Source organism: Eleutherodactylus coqui, chromosome 5 (assembly GCF_035609145.1).
Source record: "Eleutherodactylus coqui strain aEleCoq1 chromosome 5, aEleCoq1.hap1, whole genome shotgun sequence".
In the NCBI taxonomy this organism is placed as follows: Eukaryota; Metazoa; Chordata; class Amphibia; order Anura; family Eleutherodactylidae; genus Eleutherodactylus; species Eleutherodactylus coqui.
Genome location: NC_089841.1, coordinates 42,716,686 through 42,737,684, shown reverse-complemented (window position 1 = coordinate 42,737,684; position 20,999 = coordinate 42,716,686). Strand labels below are relative to the sequence as shown.

The following is a 20,999-nucleotide window of genomic DNA, read 5'->3' as shown; positions in this document are numbered from 1 at the left end:
CTGAGCATCTGTACAGCAGCTGCCAGACTAGACCTGCTACAGTGAGGAAACTGCCATCATTGTTTCGGGGTGAGTAGAGCACACTATAACTATTGGGCCACTAAGGGGGCGCACTATTACCACTGGTGCCACTGAGAGGGAGCAATGTTATTGTAGGGGCCACTGGCATAATGGGTGTAAACTTATATTTTGTGATGAGGCATGCTCTCTGACTTTTTAAAATAACCGCTATTTTGTTGGGTTGCCTTTAGCTTGGATACAAGATGTGATACGGGCGGGCATGCAGGCTCTAGTACTCTGTTGTACTGCCTCTAGCTTGGATACAAGATGTGATACGGGCGGGCATGCAGGCTCTAGTACTCTGTTGTACTGCCTCTAGCTTGGATACAAGATGTGATACAATCAGGCATGGAGGCTCTAGTACCCTGTTGTACCGCCTCTAGCTTGGATACAAGATGTGATACAGGCGGGCATGGAGGCTCTAGTACCCTGTTGTACCACCTCTAGCTTGGATACAAGATGTGATACGGGCGGGCATGCAGGCTCTAGTACTCTGTTGTACTGCCTCTAGCTTGGATACAAGATGTGATACAATCAGGCATGGAGGCTCTAGTACCCTGTTGTACCGCCTCTAGCTTGGATACAAGATGTGATACAGGCGGGCATGGAGGCTCTAGCACCCTGTTGTACCACATCTAGCTTGGCAAGATGTGATATGGATGGGCATGGAGACTCTAGTACCCCATTCTACTACCTCTAGCTTGGATACAAGATGATACGGGCGGGCATGGAGGCATATAGGTTCTATACAGTTTTCTGCGGCATATCGCTCCAAATTTGCTTTAACTGTCCCTCTAGATAGTGTACACTCGTTGGCTGTGGAAGTTGGTGTCCCAGATGGTCCCATATATGTTCTATTGGTTATAAATCTGGCGACCGGGGGGGGGGGGGTGCCACGGAGGTGTGACAATGTTGTGGGGGGTTCCTGTGACCCCCTTGTGTGCGCGGCCGAGCATTATCCTGCTGGAAGCATCTTGGAAGCCGCCATGAGAGGAACACATGTGGCTGCAGGATGTCCTGAACACATCACTGAGCTGTCATTGTCCCACATATCACTACTAGAGGTGACTGACTGTTCTATGCGATGGTCCCCTAGACCATCATACCAGCAGGGGGCAGTGTGCCGCTCCACAGCAAAGGAAGGATTGAGGCGCTCACCCCGAGATCTTCAGACACAAACACAGCTACCGTCAGCGCCCAAACTAAACCTGGACTCCTCGCTGAAGACAACCCGGTTCCGCTCCGTAGTGCCCAGTTTCATCGTTCATGACACCACTGCAAGTGGAGGTGACGGTGGCTGTCAAAGACCGTACATGTAATGGGGGCTATGAGACCAAGTGTCCTTCAGCCAAGTGCCTCGAAATGGTTCCAACAGACACAGGAGCCTGTAACAATGGCATCACCTGTGTCCTGGATGGCAGACAATTCAACAGACGCTCCTCTCTACTGATGGTCTGTTGTGGGTCCTGAGCCCGGTCACCTTGTGTGCCCCCACACATCCACTGATCCCAGCACCTCCTAACAGTCTGGTCAGACGCTCCTCTCTACTGGTGGTCTGTCGGGGGTCCTGAGCCTGGTCACCTTGTGTGTCCTCACACATCCACTGGTCCCAACACCCCCTAACAGTCTGGTCTGATGCTCCTCTCTACTGATGGTCTGTTGTGGGTCCTGAGCCCGGTCACCTTGTGTGCCCCCACACATCCACTGGTCCCAGCACCTCCTAACAGTCTGGTCAGACGCTCCTCTCTACTGGTGGTCTGTCGGGGGTCCTGAGCCCGGTCACCTTGTGTGCCTTCACACATCCACTGGCCCCAACACCTCCTAACAGTCTGGTCAGAACGGCCGGTGGGGGACAATTCATCGATGCGACCATCCAGCTCCTCACATCCCAATAATGCGCCCCTCTCAGACTCTGGTAACGGGGTGAAATCTCTTCTCTGCGTCGTAGAGGTGTCTAGTGGTCAACAAGCTCTTCATAAGCAGAAGAAGAGGTCACTACACACAAGGAGCCTCCGAGAACTTCTTATAGGCCAAGGGGGGAACTACTTTTAGGGCCTCTGGTGACAAGACCGTTCATCTAATCACCACAACTCTCATCATTTGTATATTTGCCTGAGATGGAACTGCAGGACGAGTTTTGCCGTGAAACAACTTCTTGGGTCGCGATTGTTTTCACGGGTGTATTTTCTGCCCATGTACATAATCGTGCATTTATCAGTGTTGCACCTCATTCGCCACTCTTGTGCCCAACCCCCAACTTATCCGGGTCCTAACAGTCTGGTCAGACGCTCCTCTCTACTGGTGGTCTGTCGGGGGTCCTGAGCCTGGTCACCTTGTGTGCCCTCATGCATCCACTGGTCCCAACACCCCCTAACAGTCTGGTCAGACGCTCCTCTCTACCAGTGGTCTGTCGGGGGGTCCTGAGCCCGGTCACCTTGTGTGCCCTCACACATCCACTGGTCCCAACACCTCCTAACAGTCTGGTCAGGAGGACACTTGCTGTCCTCCTTTCGGTCACTGACTCTACCCAGCTTCATACCATCTCCAAAAATTGGTTTTCCTGCGCCGTCGCCCTACAAGGTCATTAATAAATGCATGTAGTAATGGATAATCGTGTTTTGAGCGCTCGGCTCATTACGATGACCGCGACCGTCTTGTCCCAGCCATCTACAAAGCCTCGTCTCGTGACCGCCGCTATTCAGATGCTAATGCCGTAAGTATGGCATGACATTGATGTGCAGCGCTTCGCCCCGTGCGGGCTGTAGTCGATGCTGCTGCTTTGTCTCGCTCGTCCTCTGGGTCCGCTCTCCGTACAGCCGTGTATTAGGGGCGGCTTATTAGGCCGCCAGTTTTCATAGTCTGATCCAGGTTATTGCATATACATACAATTAATTGTTGCCCTTCCATAATTAGTTGTGGAAGCGTCGTGTATAGCGCCTCCCAGGAGTCTGAGAACGTTCACCGCGTTAGTCATTTGCCAACGCCAATGTCCAATTGGCTTTTGGAGAGCAAGGTGTGTGTGTGTGTGTGAACACACGTACTTTAACTATAGGAAACCTAATATATTTAAGAAACATGGCTGCTTTCTTTAAAAAACAGCGCCACAACTGTTCACAGGATGTGTCTAGTACTGCAGCTCAACCCCATTCACTTCAGGTTTTTTTTTTGTTTTTTTTTTTTTGCTTTTGTTGCTCAGTAATGATCCATGAAGAGCTGAGCACACGTGGATATTTGTAATCACTCTTTTTCGTGTGCCCCCCCCCCCCCAGCACATGGGCCCCCATCTGCCTGCTGTCCAGTGTTCCCGGAGCCCGACAGATTACATGCACTACTGTCCAAAGAAACGGATGCAAATTGGACATGCAGCAGATGCTGAGCCCATGCCATCCACGGCGGGAGCCAGCTGTAGCTGACAGCCAGCCTCCCTCTGCAACAGCAGGGATCGGTTAGAACACCGATCCCAGCTGTTAACCCCTCACATGCCACGATCATGGAGGGAGCATGCTATGAACCCTTGACATGCTAATTACTTAGCGGATTGACGTCATCGGAACTCCGCCATGTAATCGCTCATGTTCATGCTAGACAGAAAACCTGTGCTGGTACGATCGGAGTGCAATTCATATGCGACAATAGAACCTGCGATGTCTCAGGAAAGACACGGATGGGCCGCCTGTGTGCTGTGCGGTGTGACTGGCGCCCAAGAATCTCGGTATCTACTCTCAGCCATGTAAATCCATCCGAAGGGCTCATTCACACCGGAGTGAGTGTATTATGTAAGTGTACTCACCGATCAAAAATTGTGTGCAAGAAAAGCCATTCATTTCATGCGCAAATATGCAGCGCGTATCGCGTGTATTCACTGCATATTTACGCAGTCCTGTTCACTTCAATACGCACTGAAATAGGACCTGCTGTATTGCAGTGTGTTGCGGAATATTCCACTGTATGAAAGGGCTCCAGGACCGTAGTTGGCCCATAGCGAGTCGGTGCGGGACAACGCTCATTCGCATGTACTACTCTTGTGACTCGCACGAAAATAGATATGCTTTAAGACAAACATCACCCATGCAAATAGACCTCGTTCTTTGCAATGGGTCTTGTTTTCTTGCAAGCTTTTTGCGTCTCGCATCACACAACTTGCACAAGACGATCAGGCACATAAATACACCCGTAGCGCGCCTGTACATGTGAGGCCAGGACTCTTTCTGTGCTTCAGAGCTCTTCTCCTAAAGTGTTAACAGGACATGATCAGCAAAGATTGAAACCAGACTGAATCCATTCCCTGACAGCAAGCAGCCTTGCCATTCCTAGTCTTTAGGATATACAAACCAGCATTAGAAAATGTCAGGCATTTTTAATTGTGAGGCGATTAAGCCTCATTTACATAATAATGGCCGACCCCTTCTTCCACCTCAAGGTCTGTGATTTTTAGGAGCCGGTGAGCGTTCCATCAGCGCCGGTATTTTAAGGTGGACCCGCGGCGTAATCGCTCGGCAACAAGCTTTAAATAACAACGTAGGGAAATGATCCCGGCGCCGATCACAAAAGTGAAGGTTTTTCCGTACTTAATGGATAGAGCTTGAATAGCTAAACGCAGATAGATGTGTTATTTAGGCAGAGCTGCGGCTGTTGCCATGGAAACGGCTCATTTTCCGGATGCCTGGCTTGTTTCTCTGCTTGCCATAATCTAGTTTAAGGCAATATGTGACAAAAGAGCCTCGTTGAGCGGAGTCATTGTGTTGCCGCATATTCGGCGGCTTTCTTTTCTGGCGCGTTCCATATTTAACTTTAAGTGCCGGAGGGCGCGCTGCGCTGGAGCCGCTCGCAATGTGCTGGGTAAGCAGCCCGCTCATCACCCCTCCTAACCCTGCCCTACCTTGTACCACCTCGTATCCCGGTAGGGGTGGTGAGGCACGTTATACAGAAATCCACCTAAATATATATTCAAGCGGATACGATTTTAATCCTACCTATACTTATTTTAGCGCGTCCGTGAAACGGTTAGCCCTACGGCTCCAGACGCTAACCGCTGCTCCGTTTTTACGGAACAATTTGAGGTACGTGTGACTTTTGGGTCGCCTTTTGTTGCATTTCTTGGGAAGCGAACAAAAGAAAAATGGCAGTTCTGGCGTCAGTTTTTTAAATTCTGTGTACAGCCTTCGCCATGCGTGATAAATAGCGCAATACTTTTATTGCCTGGGTTGTTACGAATACCTATTATGTGTAATGGTGTGTTTTTGGGTTTTTTTGGTTTTTTTAAAACTATTTTATTAAACTTTTTTACGCTGTTCTTTAGGCTGTTCTCACATCAGTGTCTGTTTAACCCTTTCCAATCCAATTTGTATCCTGGTTTTCCTAGGGGGCTTACTCTTTTTCTACCGTTATACAATGGCGCTATCTGCTGGCTAAAGCCAGTACTGCATAAGGTGACACGTTGGAGAGGCTCCGACAGCAGAGAGGCTGGCAATATACAGTAAGAGAACCCCGACGGACGTCTTCCAACATCGCAGCTGTACAGCCTTTAAATCATAATGTCTTCAGACTACAGACAGTGGATTGGAAAGGGTTAAAACACAGCGTTTTAAATGCGGAGTTTTAATGCGTGTTCAAACATGTTCAACAGTAGTTTTTAACGCACCCCATAATTAGGCTGGCTGCAAACGGCCAAGATTTGTGTTGCAGGACACACAAATATGAACTCCGTTCTTTAGACTGGGTTATACACATGGGTGGTGGTCTGCATGGCACCGCGATGCAGGAAACGAATCTCACATCACTCCGCCAATTGTCTTCAGTGGGGCCGGCGGCAGCATCACGCCACACGCTAGATGCACGCAATGCCATGGAAGGTCTCCTAGTGAAACTGATGGGACAAACTCCGACATAAAAGCCCCCACATCCACAGGGAATTCATGTGGGGGTGGAATTCCAGGCCCCAAAACACATCGCCCGCTTGACGTTGGCCTTACAATGGGCAATGAGGTGCGTTAAAAAGCTCTGAGACACTAAAATAGAGCAGACAGAGTTCGAAAATTGCGGCGTTCGAAACCCAGCGTATGACCGCTCATCTGAGGACCCCCATTGAAATCAATGCAGGCATTCCAGAGCATTTAGCGGGCTAAGCACTGTAAAAAATAGTGTGTGAGAGCGGCCTTAGTCCCTCCAGGCCTGGAAGATGTGACTGTTTGATCGTTGGCAATAGTATGCTGCATTACTTGTGTAATGCGTTCTACTAAGCCTATGACCACAGCCTATTTAACTCAGCCGGAGGCAGACATCCGGCTGCCAAGAGAACCCATTGGTACCTTGTTGTTGCATTGCAGGTTGCCAGTAGGTGACAGCAGAACCCCGCTCTGTCATCTGCTTACATGCTGCAGTTGCTATTGATTGTGGCATGTAAGGGGTTAAACTGCCAGGATCTAATGATTCTCCTGGCTGTTGGAGCAGGAGCTTTGCTGTCAGTCAGCCGAGCCACCGCCTTAAAAAGATGTATCTGCAGGGTTAATGCCCATTAATGACCAGCGTAAAAAGGCATATTGCCAGTCACAAAGGGGTTAAGAATAAAATAGTATACATTAAACATATAGAAAGGTACAGCTTTAGGTTTCTGATTCGCTGTAATGTATTAAGAATGTATATATTAAGTATACGTTTTTGGGGACAGAAAAGCGCGGTCTGCTACCTATGTTCTTTACGGCAAAACGGACATAAAAGTAAGCGAGGTCAAATGTAGTCAAAAGTGTGAATTGGTGAACTCTGGGCAGCTGCAGTCTATGGGTGCATCATACAGTATGTGTACGCCGAGTGAGAGCTAGACCGTGACGTCAGCACCTCCGTCTCCCATGCAGTATGTGTACGCCGACTGAGAGCTAGAACGTGACGTCAGCACCTCCGTCTCCCATGCAGTATGTGTACGCCGACTGAGAGCTAGAACGTGACGTCAGCACCTCCGCCTCCCATGCAGTACATGCAGTATGTGTACGCCGACGGAGAGCTAGAACGGGACGTCGGCACCTCCGCCTCCCATGTAGCACATGCAGTATGTGTACGCCGACGGAGAGCTAGAACGTGACGTCAGCACCTCCGCCTCCCATGCAGTATGTGTACGCCGACGGAGAGCTAGAACGTGACGTCAGCACCTCCGCCTCCCATGTAGCACATGCAGTATGTGTACGCCGACGGAGAGCTAGAACATGTCAGCACCTCCGCCTCCCATGTAGCACATGCAGTATGTGTACGCCGACGGAGAGCTAGAACGTGACGTCAGCACCTCCGCCTCCCATGCAGTATGTGTACGCCGAGTGAGAGCTAGAACGTGACGTCATCGCCTCCGCCTCCCATGTAGCACATGCAGTATGTGTACGCCGACGGAGAGCTAGAACGTGACGTCAGCACCTCCGTCTCCCATGCAGTATGTGTACGCCGAGTGAGAGCTAGACCGTGACGTCAGCACCTCCGCCTCCCATGTAGTACATGCAGCATGTGACGCAGATTTTTCATGCATTTGCACACAAAAACCACAGTGTATTTTCTGCCGTGTGGATGTCGCTGACGAGCGTCACAGGCTGGATTCATACCCACAAATGTACTGCAGCTGCGGGCAAACACAACAACAAATGGCGCCGGTTTAAACATCAATTTAAGTGCAGATCCGCACCAAACCCACTGTGTCTGAACGTACCCCGAGGGTTCAAACCGGTTATATGGTGGTATAAAAAGTCTAAATCCGCACACAAGACGCTCTGTTTTTTTAGGTGTGCATTTTAAAAATCCCATAGTTTTTGCTATTAAAAAAAAAAAAATCTGACGTGAAACCAAACCGTGCCATGCCTTCTGCGCCATTTGAGCATACCCTGAGGGGGGTCCTTCACACGGATGTATGCTGCGCATTCACAGGCCGAAGCTCTGCAGGTTTATGGCGGATTTTGAGTGCTCTGTGGTTTTTTGTTTTTTCGTATTTACATGTGCAAAAACCTAAAATTACAGAAGCCGTATAGAACTTGTGTAAATCTGCAGTGAATACGTATGGTGCGCACTCGCTGCATGCAGGGGCATTCCTGCTGACCTCAGTGGGCTATTATGTCACACAATACGCACTGAAATCGGACATACTGCGGTTTAGTTTTCTGAATACCCTTGTGCAGATCAGTGAAGATTCGGCCCTGCGAGTTACACAGGTAATACGCAGCGCAGGTCCGCTCGTGTCCATGAGCCCTCAGGCTATACGCGGCAGAAAACCATGGCCGCGCCGCAAGGCGGGACGTTTGGCCAAGTAAAAACGGAAAGCAAACCTATCATTTATAATCAAGGGGGTTCGTTCAGCTCTGATAAAATTCTATTTAGCCATGTGGGGGGTTTTCCTGCTCGACCGCAATAAAACGGCACCCCCAAACGCAGATGTGAATGAGCCCCAAGAGGTGGAATTCTGCATCCCCACTTCTTAAAATAAAAGCCCCCCCAATCCCTGTAGACTCCCGCTGGAGGTCACGCTCCGTCCTGCTGATTGACGGTCAGGCCCGAGCGGGTCGCACCTATTGATCGGAGCATTATGGGTAATTACTGCAATCTCCGGTTATTACTAATACAGAGGAGGGAAATCTGAAATGATAACCCGCCGCTGATGGAATTATCCCCGTGTGCATTCGCGCTTGATCACGACGCATCCACATACAGCGATCGATCAGCAGGAGCGCAGTACGTGGCAGCGTTGTGATGAAGGTCAAGAGTATTGGCGTTTTATTACAGGATGCATGGAGTTCACTAAAATATGGATTTGGCAGAGCTGAGGTTATCTGGTGTAGCAGAGCTGAGTTTGTCGAATGGTTACATTCATGTTTGTGTTAGTTGTATTAAGGAGGTACCAAGTCAAACTTGTATTGTGGCGTCTGCCAGTACCTGAGGAGCCCCCATCAGTGCCACCTTTGTCCGTCCGCTGCGTCTGTCACTGCAGGTTGGTTGTGACTCAGGTGAGTGCAGCTGTAATACCAGGCATAGGGAACAGAGAGAGGTGGCGCTGTCTCAAGTAATAACCCAAGGGCTTGTAGCAGCCTTCATTCTCATGATATGGGTCCTAATCGCGTATTAATGGTGATACTCCCAACACTTTAACATTTTGGACGTTTTGGGGTTTTTGGCCATAATTCGATGGAAACGTATTCTGACATTAGAAATATTGTCCCCCTAAAATGTGACAATAAGTCAGTGAAAGTGACCGATAACCATCCAGTCTAAACGGCGCCAATGATGATGATCTGTCATTGTCTGCGGGTGTACGAATCATGGCGGGCTCGTTTGGTTTAAACACCGATGATTCAGTCCCTCTAATTCTCTGTATAAGTGAATAAGAACGACTGAGCGATCCAACGATGTGTCTGCTATATAAAGTGGCTGCCAAGCGAACCGTGATGTCACTCGTTCCCACCATAACTTGGCTTTGCTGAAAGCCCCTTTACACAACTCCTCCTGCCTCCCTCTTAACATGCTGGGAACTGCCAAGAATGATTGATTTTTCTCCTCATTGGTGAGAGGGGAATAAGTTGTTGTAAGACCCTTCTGTCTCTCCTGCCTCCAGACCACCCATGTATCCCCCCACTTCATCCGGGCTGCCTCTGTCTTTTTTCCCCCGCCCTCCTCCGGGCCGCCTCTGTCCTTCCTCTGCCCTCCTCCGGGCCGCCTCTGTCCTTCCTCTGCCCTCCTCTGGGCCGCCTCTGTCCTTCCTCTGGGCCGCCTCTGTCCTTCCTCTGCCCTCCTCCGGGCCACCTCTGCCCTCCTCCGGGCCGCCTCTGCCCTCCTCCGGGCCGCCTCTGCCCTCCTCCGGGCCGCCTCTGCCCTCCTCCGGGCCGCCTCTGCCCTCCTCCGGGCCGCCTCTGCCCTCCTCCGGGCCGCCTCTGCCCTCCTCCGGGCCGCCTCTGCCCTCCTCCGGGCCGCCTCTGTCCTTCCTCTGCCCTCCTCCGGGCCGCCTCTGTCCTTGCTCCCTGCCACCTTTTTTGTCTTTTTTTTTTTTCCCCCCTTCCCTCCTGCGGCCTGCCTCTGTCCTTCCTTCACCCTCCTCCGGGCCGCCTCAGTCCTTCCCCTGCCCTCCTCCAGGTGTTGCTGTTGGTGGCTTATCTCCCATGGAAATAAAGGATTGAGCATAGTTGAATCCAGCATCCCTTGACCCTTCTTTCTCCAACGCCTGCCATCAGGAGAGGGTCAGCACAACCCATACACATTAGTCTGCTAATCCTGTCTGGGCATCTTTTTAAGTTCCATTTCTCAAGTGGTGCAGATTAGTGGCAGGTAGGGACCCTTGGCCCCAGACCCTGAGATGTGTCGCACCTTGTTAAGAAGGAAAGACACCCGTCTAATGTAAGCTTGTATGTGATCTCTCGTGGGGTCAGATGTCCAGTTAGTAGCGACCTGTATGCTTCGTGTACACGCTGCCATTACATGGGGGTTTATATACCAGGAGGGGGAGCCGCACCCCATAATGGCTGCCAATATAACGGCACGAGCATTCCTACAGAAGTGATGCAAGCAGTTCAGTGAAGTCCTCGGATGGACCCTGCAGTGATGGCGGCCGGTCACCATGGTACAGGAGTTATCCGAGCTGGAATTTGACGTCATGGGGTGCTGGCGTCACCTGTTTCAGGTGAGAGATCAGAGCTGATGGACCAGCTGGTTCTTGGCACAATGCACAACCAGCTTGGACCCTTCACTTCTTCAGCAGAAGACCTATGATTGCTGGTTTTGGTACTGGTGGGGGTGGGGGGTGGCTCTCATTTCCCTTTTAGAAGATGCCTGTCAGTATCTGTCATGTTTGTCTAATATTGGACAACTCCTTTAAATGCATCTCTGAATTTTTTGCAAAATGGCGCCATGCCTATCCACAGGTTGTGTGTGATATTGCGGCTCAGTTCCATTGACTTCAATAGAGTTGAGCTGCAATACCAGACACGGCCTATGGACAGGTGTGGCGCTGGCAGTCTGCACCCATATTTTTGTTAGCCTGTACAGTCCCTTTAACCCTTTCCAATCCAATTTGTATCCTGGTTTTCCTAGGGGGCTTACTCTTTTTCTGCTATTATACAATGGCGCTATATGCTGGCTAAAGCCAGTACTGCATGAGGTGACACGTTGGATAGGCTTCGACAGCAGAGAGGCTGACAATATACAGTAAGAGAACCCCGACGGACGTCTTTCAACATCGGAGCTGTACAGCCTTAAATCATAATGTCTTTAGACGTCAGACAGTGGATTGGAAAGGGTTAAGAGCTTCTCCTGCAGTGTATACTAACCTGTTCTATCACATGGATCGCACTGTTTGCACAGGGTGCCGGTCTGACTTCGCACTGTTTGCACAGGGTGCCGGTCTGACTTCGCACTGTTTGCACAGGGTGCCGGTCTGACTTCGCACTGTTTGCACAGGGTGCCGGTCTGACTTCGCACTGTTTGCACAGGGTGCCGGTCTGACTTCGCACTGTTTGCACAGGGTGCCGGTCTGACCCCGCACTGTGACATAAGTTGTTTTTCATTGTAGGGAGGAAAACACAAAATCCTGGAACAATGCAACTTACCGCTGACTGGGAAAAACTGCGTAGATCGCATCATTACGGAGAAGGTAAACCGCGTTGCTATTCAGATGTGTGAGGCATACTTGTGTACATGGCCTCCACCCCACCATTAGTAAATGTACCAGGTGTTACTCACCCTCCCCTGCCAAATGCAGATGGTAGAATTGGCACCAGCACTATTGCACTATGGTGGATGTCCGCAGTGGCCAACATAGGGGCTCTGAGATGCAGCGCTAATAGTATATTTCGGGCACCCCTTGGCTGCTCTGGCAGGCGCCTCCTATGGGGATCTGTGTACAGTAGGATTGTGGGGAGTCCCGATTATTGTAGTGGTGCTCCCATATTATGGCCATGGCATAACTGCCACCACCTTCTGGCTCCGTCTCACATGTGGCGCTCCTTCAGACTCTACTTAGATATAAGATTTGCCTTCTCCACGGCAGTGCTGGAAGAGATTATCATTTCGAAGAGGAGAAAAAAAAATCGATTAAAAGTTTATTTAATATTTTGTAGCAGAATTCTTTTGGGGTGTAAAAAACAAAAAAACACCCTTTTCCACCAATTTTTGACAGTTTTCAGCCATTCTCCATAAGGGGGGGAAAAAGTAAAATTGTAAATAAAATGCTATAAGTTGCATTCTGAAACTCCACAAACAGTAACCATGTAGGTTGGGAGCGGTGTGATTTCTCCTTAGGGAGAGCACTAAGGGTAGTTTATCACAGGCGATCGCGGTTTTGCCGTGAGAAAATCGCGGCTTCTTCCCAGGATTTTTGAGCGTCGGTGCTGCTTTTTCTCGCAAAAACCTCACTGCGGCTTACGATTTTCACACTATTTTGCTGCTAATCGCATTGGATGAAAATTGCAAGTTTGTGCATTGCGATGCAATAAAAAGAGTGCTCCATACGGAAACATGGGAGATTTTTAAAAATCGCACATCGCAGAAAGAAGGAAACCATCATTGGTTTCATAATTCTGCATTTTTACTCACTCTGGCATATTTTATTTTTATTTTTTTTTAATCGCCCTTGTTAAACCATCCACACATAGGTAGGAGACTTGTAAGGCCATGCATGCCCCCACACATAGGTAGGAGACTTGTAAGGCCATGCATGCCCCCACACATAGGTAGGAGACTTGTAAGGCCATGCATGCCCCCACACATAGGTAGGAGACTTGTAAGGCCATGCATGCCCCCACACATAGGTAGGAGACTTGTAAGGCCATGCATGCCCCCACACATAGGTAGGAGACTTGTAAGGCCATGCATGCCCCCACACATAGGTAGGAGACTTGTAAGGCCATGCATGCCCCCACACATAGGTAGGAGACTTGTAAGGCCATGCATGCCCCTCTAAGAAATTAATACAAATACCAAGTTGGCACAATACCTTTACAGCGCCACCTACTGGAGTCTGTCTGACCTTTTCACTGGCCTTGTAACGGTGACTGGGAATATAAGCCGGGTCTTCTCCAGAAGGAAAAGATCACCCTGTACAGAAGACTTTTTGGGGGTTTTTGCCCCCCATCAGTGTGCAGTAGTTAAAAGACAATAGACCCCATAAAATGTGCCGTTTGTTCTGCCCCACCTCCCCCTCCCCTCCCGCTGACATCCAGCAAACATCTGCCTGCCATCTTCTTTGCCAAATTAAAAAAAAAAACCCTACAAACCTGCTCCTCCATTTATCGGCACGTTCCTCCCTCGGTGCGATGATGATTTTTTTCCGCTCCTCTTTAGATTTATTTCCAGACTCTTGAGCAGTAAATGGAGTGTAAGCGCCGCCGCTAAGAGCCTGGATGACTGGTAGACTTTGAAGTTGCGCAGTATGTGGATGCTGTAGCCGCGCTAGTGGCGGAGGACGGGCCATATGCTGAATGCTAATGGCCTCATTACGGAGCGTCTGCAGCCCAGTAGTGATGGGATCATTACGCTGTTGTCTGGGGCGCTGGCACCGCCTGTACATGTGTGCCCCCCCATATTACCAGCACTTTACTCTCCTCTCCGTGTAACAGGCCGTCTTTGATGTGGACAAAAAGAACGGATTGACCCTCATAGAAGTCGCGGAAGGACTTACCGTAGATGATATCAAGCAATGTACGGGCTGCGACTTTGTGGTGAGTAGCTGATGTGACCGCGACATTTACGTATCCTCAGTGCGTAGTTGTCCTGAAATAGGTTTCGAGTGATCGCTTCCTCTGATTGGTTATAACGGGTCTGTGGGATACATGGAAGGCACACGGGCGGAAAACATGGTGATGTGAATGGGGGGGACTATGGGATATCCCTCAGCCAATTAGACTAGTCAGGCAAACCATTTTTCACCCGGATCATCGCCATCACAGACGATCGTGGGACATGCAGTGAACGGGGTCCACGAAAATCAGAGAACGCAGAAAAAACAGACCGATCATAATCTGTGTGTATGTTGTGTGTTTCCTGCTCCCTTGGGTCATCCACAGCGTCACATTGCAACAATTTGTGAAAAACGGAGCGCACAGGGATGCCGGTCCTTGTTCGGCTAAGCATGCCCAATTTCGGTCTGGAAAAAAAACCAAACCCGGACTGATTGTCCTCCACGTGTCATCTGTACGCATCTTATTGTGTGTCCTCTGTTACTTATACCAACCATTGGGGGGGGGGGGAGAAACACTGTCAATGTAATTCAGACCGCGTGCCCTCTGTGGCTCACCTGGAGAGCACATAGGGGACACCAGAGATGGCACGAAGTTGCAACTAAAGTCCATGTAATACACAAGGCTTATAATGGCGTTTATTGCCCAAACCTCTAACTATTTCACACTTTTTTTCATCTGACATTAAAATGTATTTTCTTACACTTTTGGTGATGTCATTAAACTCATCTCTTTCCGTATAGCTATGATTTACCAGGTCGTCTCCACAATCTCTGGCCCCTAGGATTGTACATGACAGTAGACCGTCCGCAGCTGCCAAGAGAAGCCAACAAGGGGCTAAATCCATGTATGGATTCACATGCAAATCCACGGCACAGCTCCTCAATTTAGCCTTAAACTTCTGCTGTGGATCATCTAGGGCAGTGATGGTGAACAGTTTAGAGACCGAGGGCCCAAACTGCAAGCCAAACCCTACTTATTTACTGCAAAGTGCCAACACGTCAGGGGGCGGGGCTTATCACGATGTATGATTTTACCCCCGTCGTTCTGAAAAGGAAAGGGCTGTTTTAAAATAGACTGGGTGCAGATTTTGTCTGCTTTTAGGATGCAGAATTTGCCACGGAAATTTCCGTTGAAGACCTTCTGCAGCATCTCCGCCATGTGTAAACATACCCCAGCAGTAATGGCGACACCTCAGAGCGGCCTCAGTGGTGATGGCGACACCTCAGAGCGTCCTTGGCGGTGATGGAGACACCCCCTCCCACAGCGGCCCTAACCTTCCCCACAACGGCCCCAGCGCATATTAGCATCATCTTCCCCACATCTGCAACAATCATTAATTCCAGCAACCTGGTAGGTTGTTTGGGTTGGATGATTCAGCCTGGTTGGTTAAGGCAGAGCAGTAGCAGAAATTGCTAATATGTGGCCCCGGCGGTAATGGTGAAAGCCCACAGCGGCCCCGGCGGTAATGGTGAAAGCCCACAGCGGCCCCGGCGGTAATGGTGAAAGCCCACAGCGGCCCCGGCGGTAATGGTGAAAGCCCACAGCGGCCCCGGCGGTAATGGTGAAAGCCCACAGCGGCTCCGGCGGTAATGGTGAAAGCCCACAGCGGCTCCGGCGGTAATGGTGAAAGCCCACAGCGGCCCCGGCGGTAATGCTATTACTCCTGGGACCGATATAGGGGACACTATTACTAATCGTATCCCCTATATCAGCCCCAGTAGTGATAGTGATCCCCTGAGACCCATATACTTACCCCCTCCTCTTCGAAGCACCGCTGCTCCTCTGCTCAGCGCTGCTAGTGGCTCTGATGCTAGGTACACACTTATGTCAGTGGGCTGCCGGACACCACCTCTCCGCTCTCGCGGAACCATGGAGGAGTAGTCATTGGAGGGGGGAGGAGGATTCCAGCTGCACACTGGCGTGACAGTGTGCGTCGGAATCAGCGCCACTAGCAGCACGGCTGAGTGAATACTGGCAGGGGAGCTGCGGCACCCCTACCGGTATTCACTACCGTGATGAGCATCCACCAGCACACGTGCCAGCAGGGAGGGCCCTGTGTGTCGCCTCTGGCACGCATGCCATAGATTCGCCACCACTGATCTAGCAGATCTGCATCAGAAATATCTGATATGGATCTGCAACACAAAACGCTCTCTAGCTTACCCATACAGTACAGGCGCGGGTTCTCAAGAAATCCCATCCACACACTGTGGGGACAATCGGCATAAAGTGACCTGCGGTGCGGGCTTTAAATCCTCAGTATGGCAATTTGTGCTGCAGATTTCACCTGTTCGAATTACAGTGAAATCCACACCATGATTTAGTGTCACATGAGGATTTTGGCACGGATCCACACCGGATCAATCCGGGACGTGTTGATGTATCCTTCAGTTTTGTCGTCTATTCAGGTAGTTGGCACTACCCGCTGGGCAGTTTTGACCTTCACTACCAGAATGACTGGTGGAGGGTCCTAACCGTGTGGACAGTCTTAGATGCAGCTGGACGTAAGATTGTTACATCACACGGGAGAACTAATCTCTGACTCGCTCTTTATCTTCCAGGTTTCCCCCGACCTGAAGCCGCTGCAGCAGATCAGCGATTAGACGTCTTGCCAGGAAGATCCTGCAGCAATGGCGGTCCACATCTAGGACCTGCTCTCTAACACTAGTGGTGACTGGTTACACAGGGATTGGGAGGTGGAATGTAATAAAATAGTTTATAATTTGATTAACCCTTGTAGTACCTTGTCTTTTTATTGATAGTCTGTGAACCAAATCTTTTAGCAGGAAGTGAATCCCAAAAACGGTAAGAGGGAAAAAAAGCTGTCAGATGGGAGCAACGGACACAGAAAGCGGAGTCGTAATGTGAGGCTCTTGGGCTCCAATGCAAAATCTGCAACCGCCTCCACCACCTCCCATGTGCCATCAGGTATAATACCGGTGCCTTGTGTGGCAGGAAGTGAATCCCAAAAACGGTAAGAGGGGAAAAAAAGCTGTCAGATGGGAGCAACGGACACAGAATGCGGAGTCTTAATGTGAGGCTCTTGGGCTCCAATGCAAAATCTGCAACAGACTCCACCAACTCCCATGTGCCATCAGGTATAATACCAGTGCCTTGTGTGGCAGAAAAGTCTTTGGGCCCCCTCAGACACCGGGGCCCGGGTATGACTGCCACCTCTGTACCCTGCCTGGCAAGACTTTTTATACCAGATCCTTGGCAAATCCACAGCCTGAAACTCTTCCATTGACATTAATGGAAATCTATGCTGTAGTCTTTTATGGCGCAGATGTTTTCTGCGTGTGGATCTGAAATCCATTTAAGGAAAGTTCTGTTATTACTTGATTGCCTTCCACATGGTACGCTTCTCTGGAAATCCACATGCGAATTATGCCACGTTGCAGAGGGCTAATTTGTACACAAGTGCAAATCTTCAGATTTGGCGGTGGGTTCTGAGGGGGATTCCACATGGGAAAATACGTGGATGTGGATTCCTGCGCAGGACAGTCTTAAGCTGCGTTCACACAGTGTGGAGATGTGCAGATCTGCAGTATGTAACAGCACAGGGAATGTGGATGGGATTTCAAGAAATCCCATCCATACGCTGTGGGGGCGAAAACCCTGCAGCATAAATTGGCTTGTGTGGATTTTTAATCCTCCGTATGGCAATGTAATTTGTGGATTGTCATCTAGACAAAATGCACATCAAAATCCGTGTCAAGGATAGCATGGTTCAGGCACAACTCTGCAGCAAATTGTCGCTGCGGGAATTCCACCTACCACCTCGTGTCCGTTCACATATCGCTGATTTACAGCAGATTTTACCCTTTCAATTGAATTCAAATTGGGGGATGAAATCTGCTGCAGATCTGCACCAAAATCTGTTACAAAATCTACAAATACAGATGTAGCAGCTGTTAACATGACGGGCGCATCGTGGTAACTCCAGTGCTATAAATGGAGTTATCCTAATGCATTAAAGGGGTATTCTGGCCTCTCAGGTGATGACCTATCCTCTGCATAGGGCATTTACTAGTTTATCGTGGCGGTCCACGGCTTGGAATCCCTGCTGACCAATTAATCACCCAGCCCTCTGTCATTGCACTAGGGCCGGATGCTGTCCTCTCCGGACACCACTGAAGTCCATAGAAGCGACGTGCCGCTAGTACACTTCCTGCATCTCGCGGTGGTCGGGACTGGGCATCCAGGGAATAGGTCATCACTTGAAAACTGCTGGAATACCCCTTTAAATGTCAAGTTAATGTTTGCTATATCTGTACGTGTTTGAGACACTTATCACACCTCATTAGACGGTTGGAGTGCCTAGAAATGAGCGTGTGCCTAGGAGGAGCTATAAAACGGACTTATTAGCAGCATGCAGTAGTCTTTTGCCGTAAGGTCGGGTACACAATTTCTGTGTCCAAGTTGCCCCTGAGAGGTATCCGATGAGAGTTGCATCTGAGCCGGTCTGTTCTGTCCTATACACCCGACCTTGACATCCATTGGTATTTCCTGATTCTCATGCATGATACGGATGCGATTTTAGTTGTTTTTTTTCCACACGGACCATCGGCAGTATACATAGCCCCATAGCCTATAATGGATCCGTATGCTGTCTGTGCCTAGACGGCACATTGAGCCAGATATGTGCGAAAGGCCTAAGGAGAAGTGTCTAAAAGGTCTAGCAAAATGTAAAAAGAAGATCCTTTAGTTTTAGCTTGGAGTAAAGTTCTAGGCTATTATTGAACCTCAGTGCAGACCGGACAGCGTTTCAGGCCGGGATGGTCCTTCCTCAGAGCTGGAGCTCTTTACTGTCTAGCAAAATGCTGCAAATTTGGCTTGGCGTTAACCTGTCTGAGGACAGTCATCTGCTCTAATGTATGTACTAAGGAACACTGAAATCGACCAAAAGCCTATGCAAACAAAATTATACATAGTTTCATGGAAGAAGTGAGGACTTAAGTTTAAGGGTGCTTTCACATGGGCGGAACTAGTCCAGAGGACACAGCGCAAGCCGCGGTAAATTACACGCCAAAATCTGTACAGTTATTAATACGGAATCGAAAAGGTCCTAATTCTGCTGGCAATTCCACATCCAAATCTGCAATGAGACTTGTGGGTTTTGGTGCGGATTCGGGTGCGTAATCTGGATAATTCCAGCTTTATTAGTTTCCTCCCTCAGACTTCCAAAAAGGAGCAAAAATAAAGTAGAAGCCCCTGCAGGGCCAATGAGGAGCGACAATCCACTGTGTAAGTTTGGCGACTCTCTAGGTGCCGACGTGTAGATTTTCTCCAACCATGTCTTGCATTGTGTTGCCCACTTACAGGGATCACATCTTGATATTGGGTTTGTCCTTTTGTACTGTTTGCTCTGGCCAGGATGAAGATGCCACCTATTTCCATCCCTGGAGCCAGCTGACTGGGAATCCTTACTCATGGGTTTTCTTTGTCTTGATGATGCCGCGCTCAAAGCGGAGGAGCTGTCACCGTGCAGCCAAGAAAGTGAGAACTAAGAAAATGCTGAATGGGGGGGAAGAGGAGAACTCAGGCTCATGCCTGACTGTTATGGTTCTCCGTTAACTGATTCCTAGATTGATCCGTACTGCAGGATCAGACTACACCGGGTTTGTTTGTAGTCTGTAACCAGGGAGACGCATAGGTCTGTATAGGAGCTGCAAACATAGAATGAGTCAAAGTTGTTTTAGCTTTCTCTTGCACTCATTTTGGTCAATTCCCCTCCTTATTCTTAGGCCAACTATGGCTTCTCCACCGCTCAGACAATGAACAAACTTTAAAGGAAACCCGTTATCAGCATTTGGGTTACTGGGTTAATAGTATTGGCAGATAGGGTTTTGGCAATACTGTTTAATTGTCCCCCAGTCCAGTCATAAATGCCCCCAATAAAAGTTTTTTTAGTCTTCCCGCTCTATGTAAATCAGGAGAAAAGGGTCATAGCAGTTTGAGAGGAGTCATGGAGGACCACCAGGTGATTGACTGGCTGATTAACATAGACAGATCTCCCGCATGCGCAGCCGCTACTTTGGCTGGGGCATGTATGGTATTGTAAGTCTGCATGCGGCAGCTTCTACTGTACTACAGCAGATGCGTCGTCTGAGTCCCGCCACAACGCAGTCTCGCACTGATGAGATCGGTTTGTGTTGACCAGTACAGCGTAGAATATTGTCCCCATTCCTGGACTTTTCCTCTTGGGATGCTTTTTGTACGAGTTGAGTATAAAGAATAACTTGTGTCATTTGGATCTGGGCCCCGGTGGTTTGTGGCACCATTGCAGGGAGTTTTACTCCTGCTGTATTGGGCACTGTTGGCTCAGCTACAGATGGTGGTCCGCCGATCATGATCCCTACCAACCCTCTTATTCCCATGGCTGCTTTCATTATGGTCTGTGGCAGAGATCTACTCGCTGCGCAGGCACAAGATTTAGTGTGGTGATTCCACAGCAGGCTGCAGATCTAGAATTCGCACCACAAGTCAATTCTGCTGCGCATTTTTTTTCTGCAGTTTTTGGCTGAGGCTGGCTGGAGTCTCATCCACATCACACTACAGACTGCGCAATGAAACCCACTGCAGGCAATCTGCAGCACATCCACCCTGTGTGGCCTGACCCTTACTGTGGATCTCGCAGGGTCTCCCTTCAGTCTGCTGTTCATTGCAGGGGAACTACTTTGCTTAGCTGCCTTACACAGCGCCTTGACCATGTTCATGTCAGCGTCAATGGGCTATGTCCGGCACCGTTCATTTCTCTCATAGGATCCATCCAGCTTTCCACTTTTCCATTCCCATGTCAGTACAGAAAAGAAAAGCCAGCCTTGTTGATGTCAATGGGAATCCAAGCCGATGTTTCTGTGCCTCTTCATAAGTGAGACGTCTCTACTGACAGATCATGGCCATGGCCAGTAGGAAGAACTCTGCTGGATGCGGAGTCTCCCTGTTATTAGTCCTGATAGGTCATATATAAAAAGTTTAAGGGGTCGTCTCAGCTTTTGCTGTTTTGTTGCAGGAAGCTGACAGCTCCATACATTGCATAGTGACTGGGGTTGGTACTGCAGGTTGAGTTCAATTGAAGTGAATGGTACCGACCTGGGCCACTGCATAAAGTACAGCGCTGTCTGCTTCCTGCCTCAGAACACGTAAAAGTGGGATAACCCCTTTAAAGTAGACAAGCCCCTGAATACTTTCTTCCATGCCCCTCGTGGAGGCCAGAGTTTTTTTGTTTTTTTTTTGGAATTTTCAAGG

At 49.5% G+C, this 20,999-nt stretch overlaps 1 protein-coding gene across 1 annotated transcript in view; it reads left to right on the top strand.

Annotated features, from left to right (window-relative positions):
- OXCT1 (3-oxoacid CoA-transferase 1) overlaps positions 1 to 16,479 on the top strand; it is an 83,937-nt gene extending 67,458 nt beyond the window's left edge. Inside the window, exons 13-15 of the mRNA XM_066604853.1 lie at positions 11,582 to 11,662; positions 13,626 to 13,727; positions 16,310 to 16,479. Of these exons, the coding sequence (XP_066460950.1) occupies positions 11,582 to 11,662; positions 13,626 to 13,727; positions 16,310 to 16,351 (225 nt within the window). The 3' untranslated portion in view covers positions 16,352 to 16,479. The remainder of the gene's footprint in view (positions 1 to 11,581; positions 11,663 to 13,625; positions 13,728 to 16,309) is intronic.
- Positions 16,480 to 20,999: the final 4,520 nt, after the last annotated feature.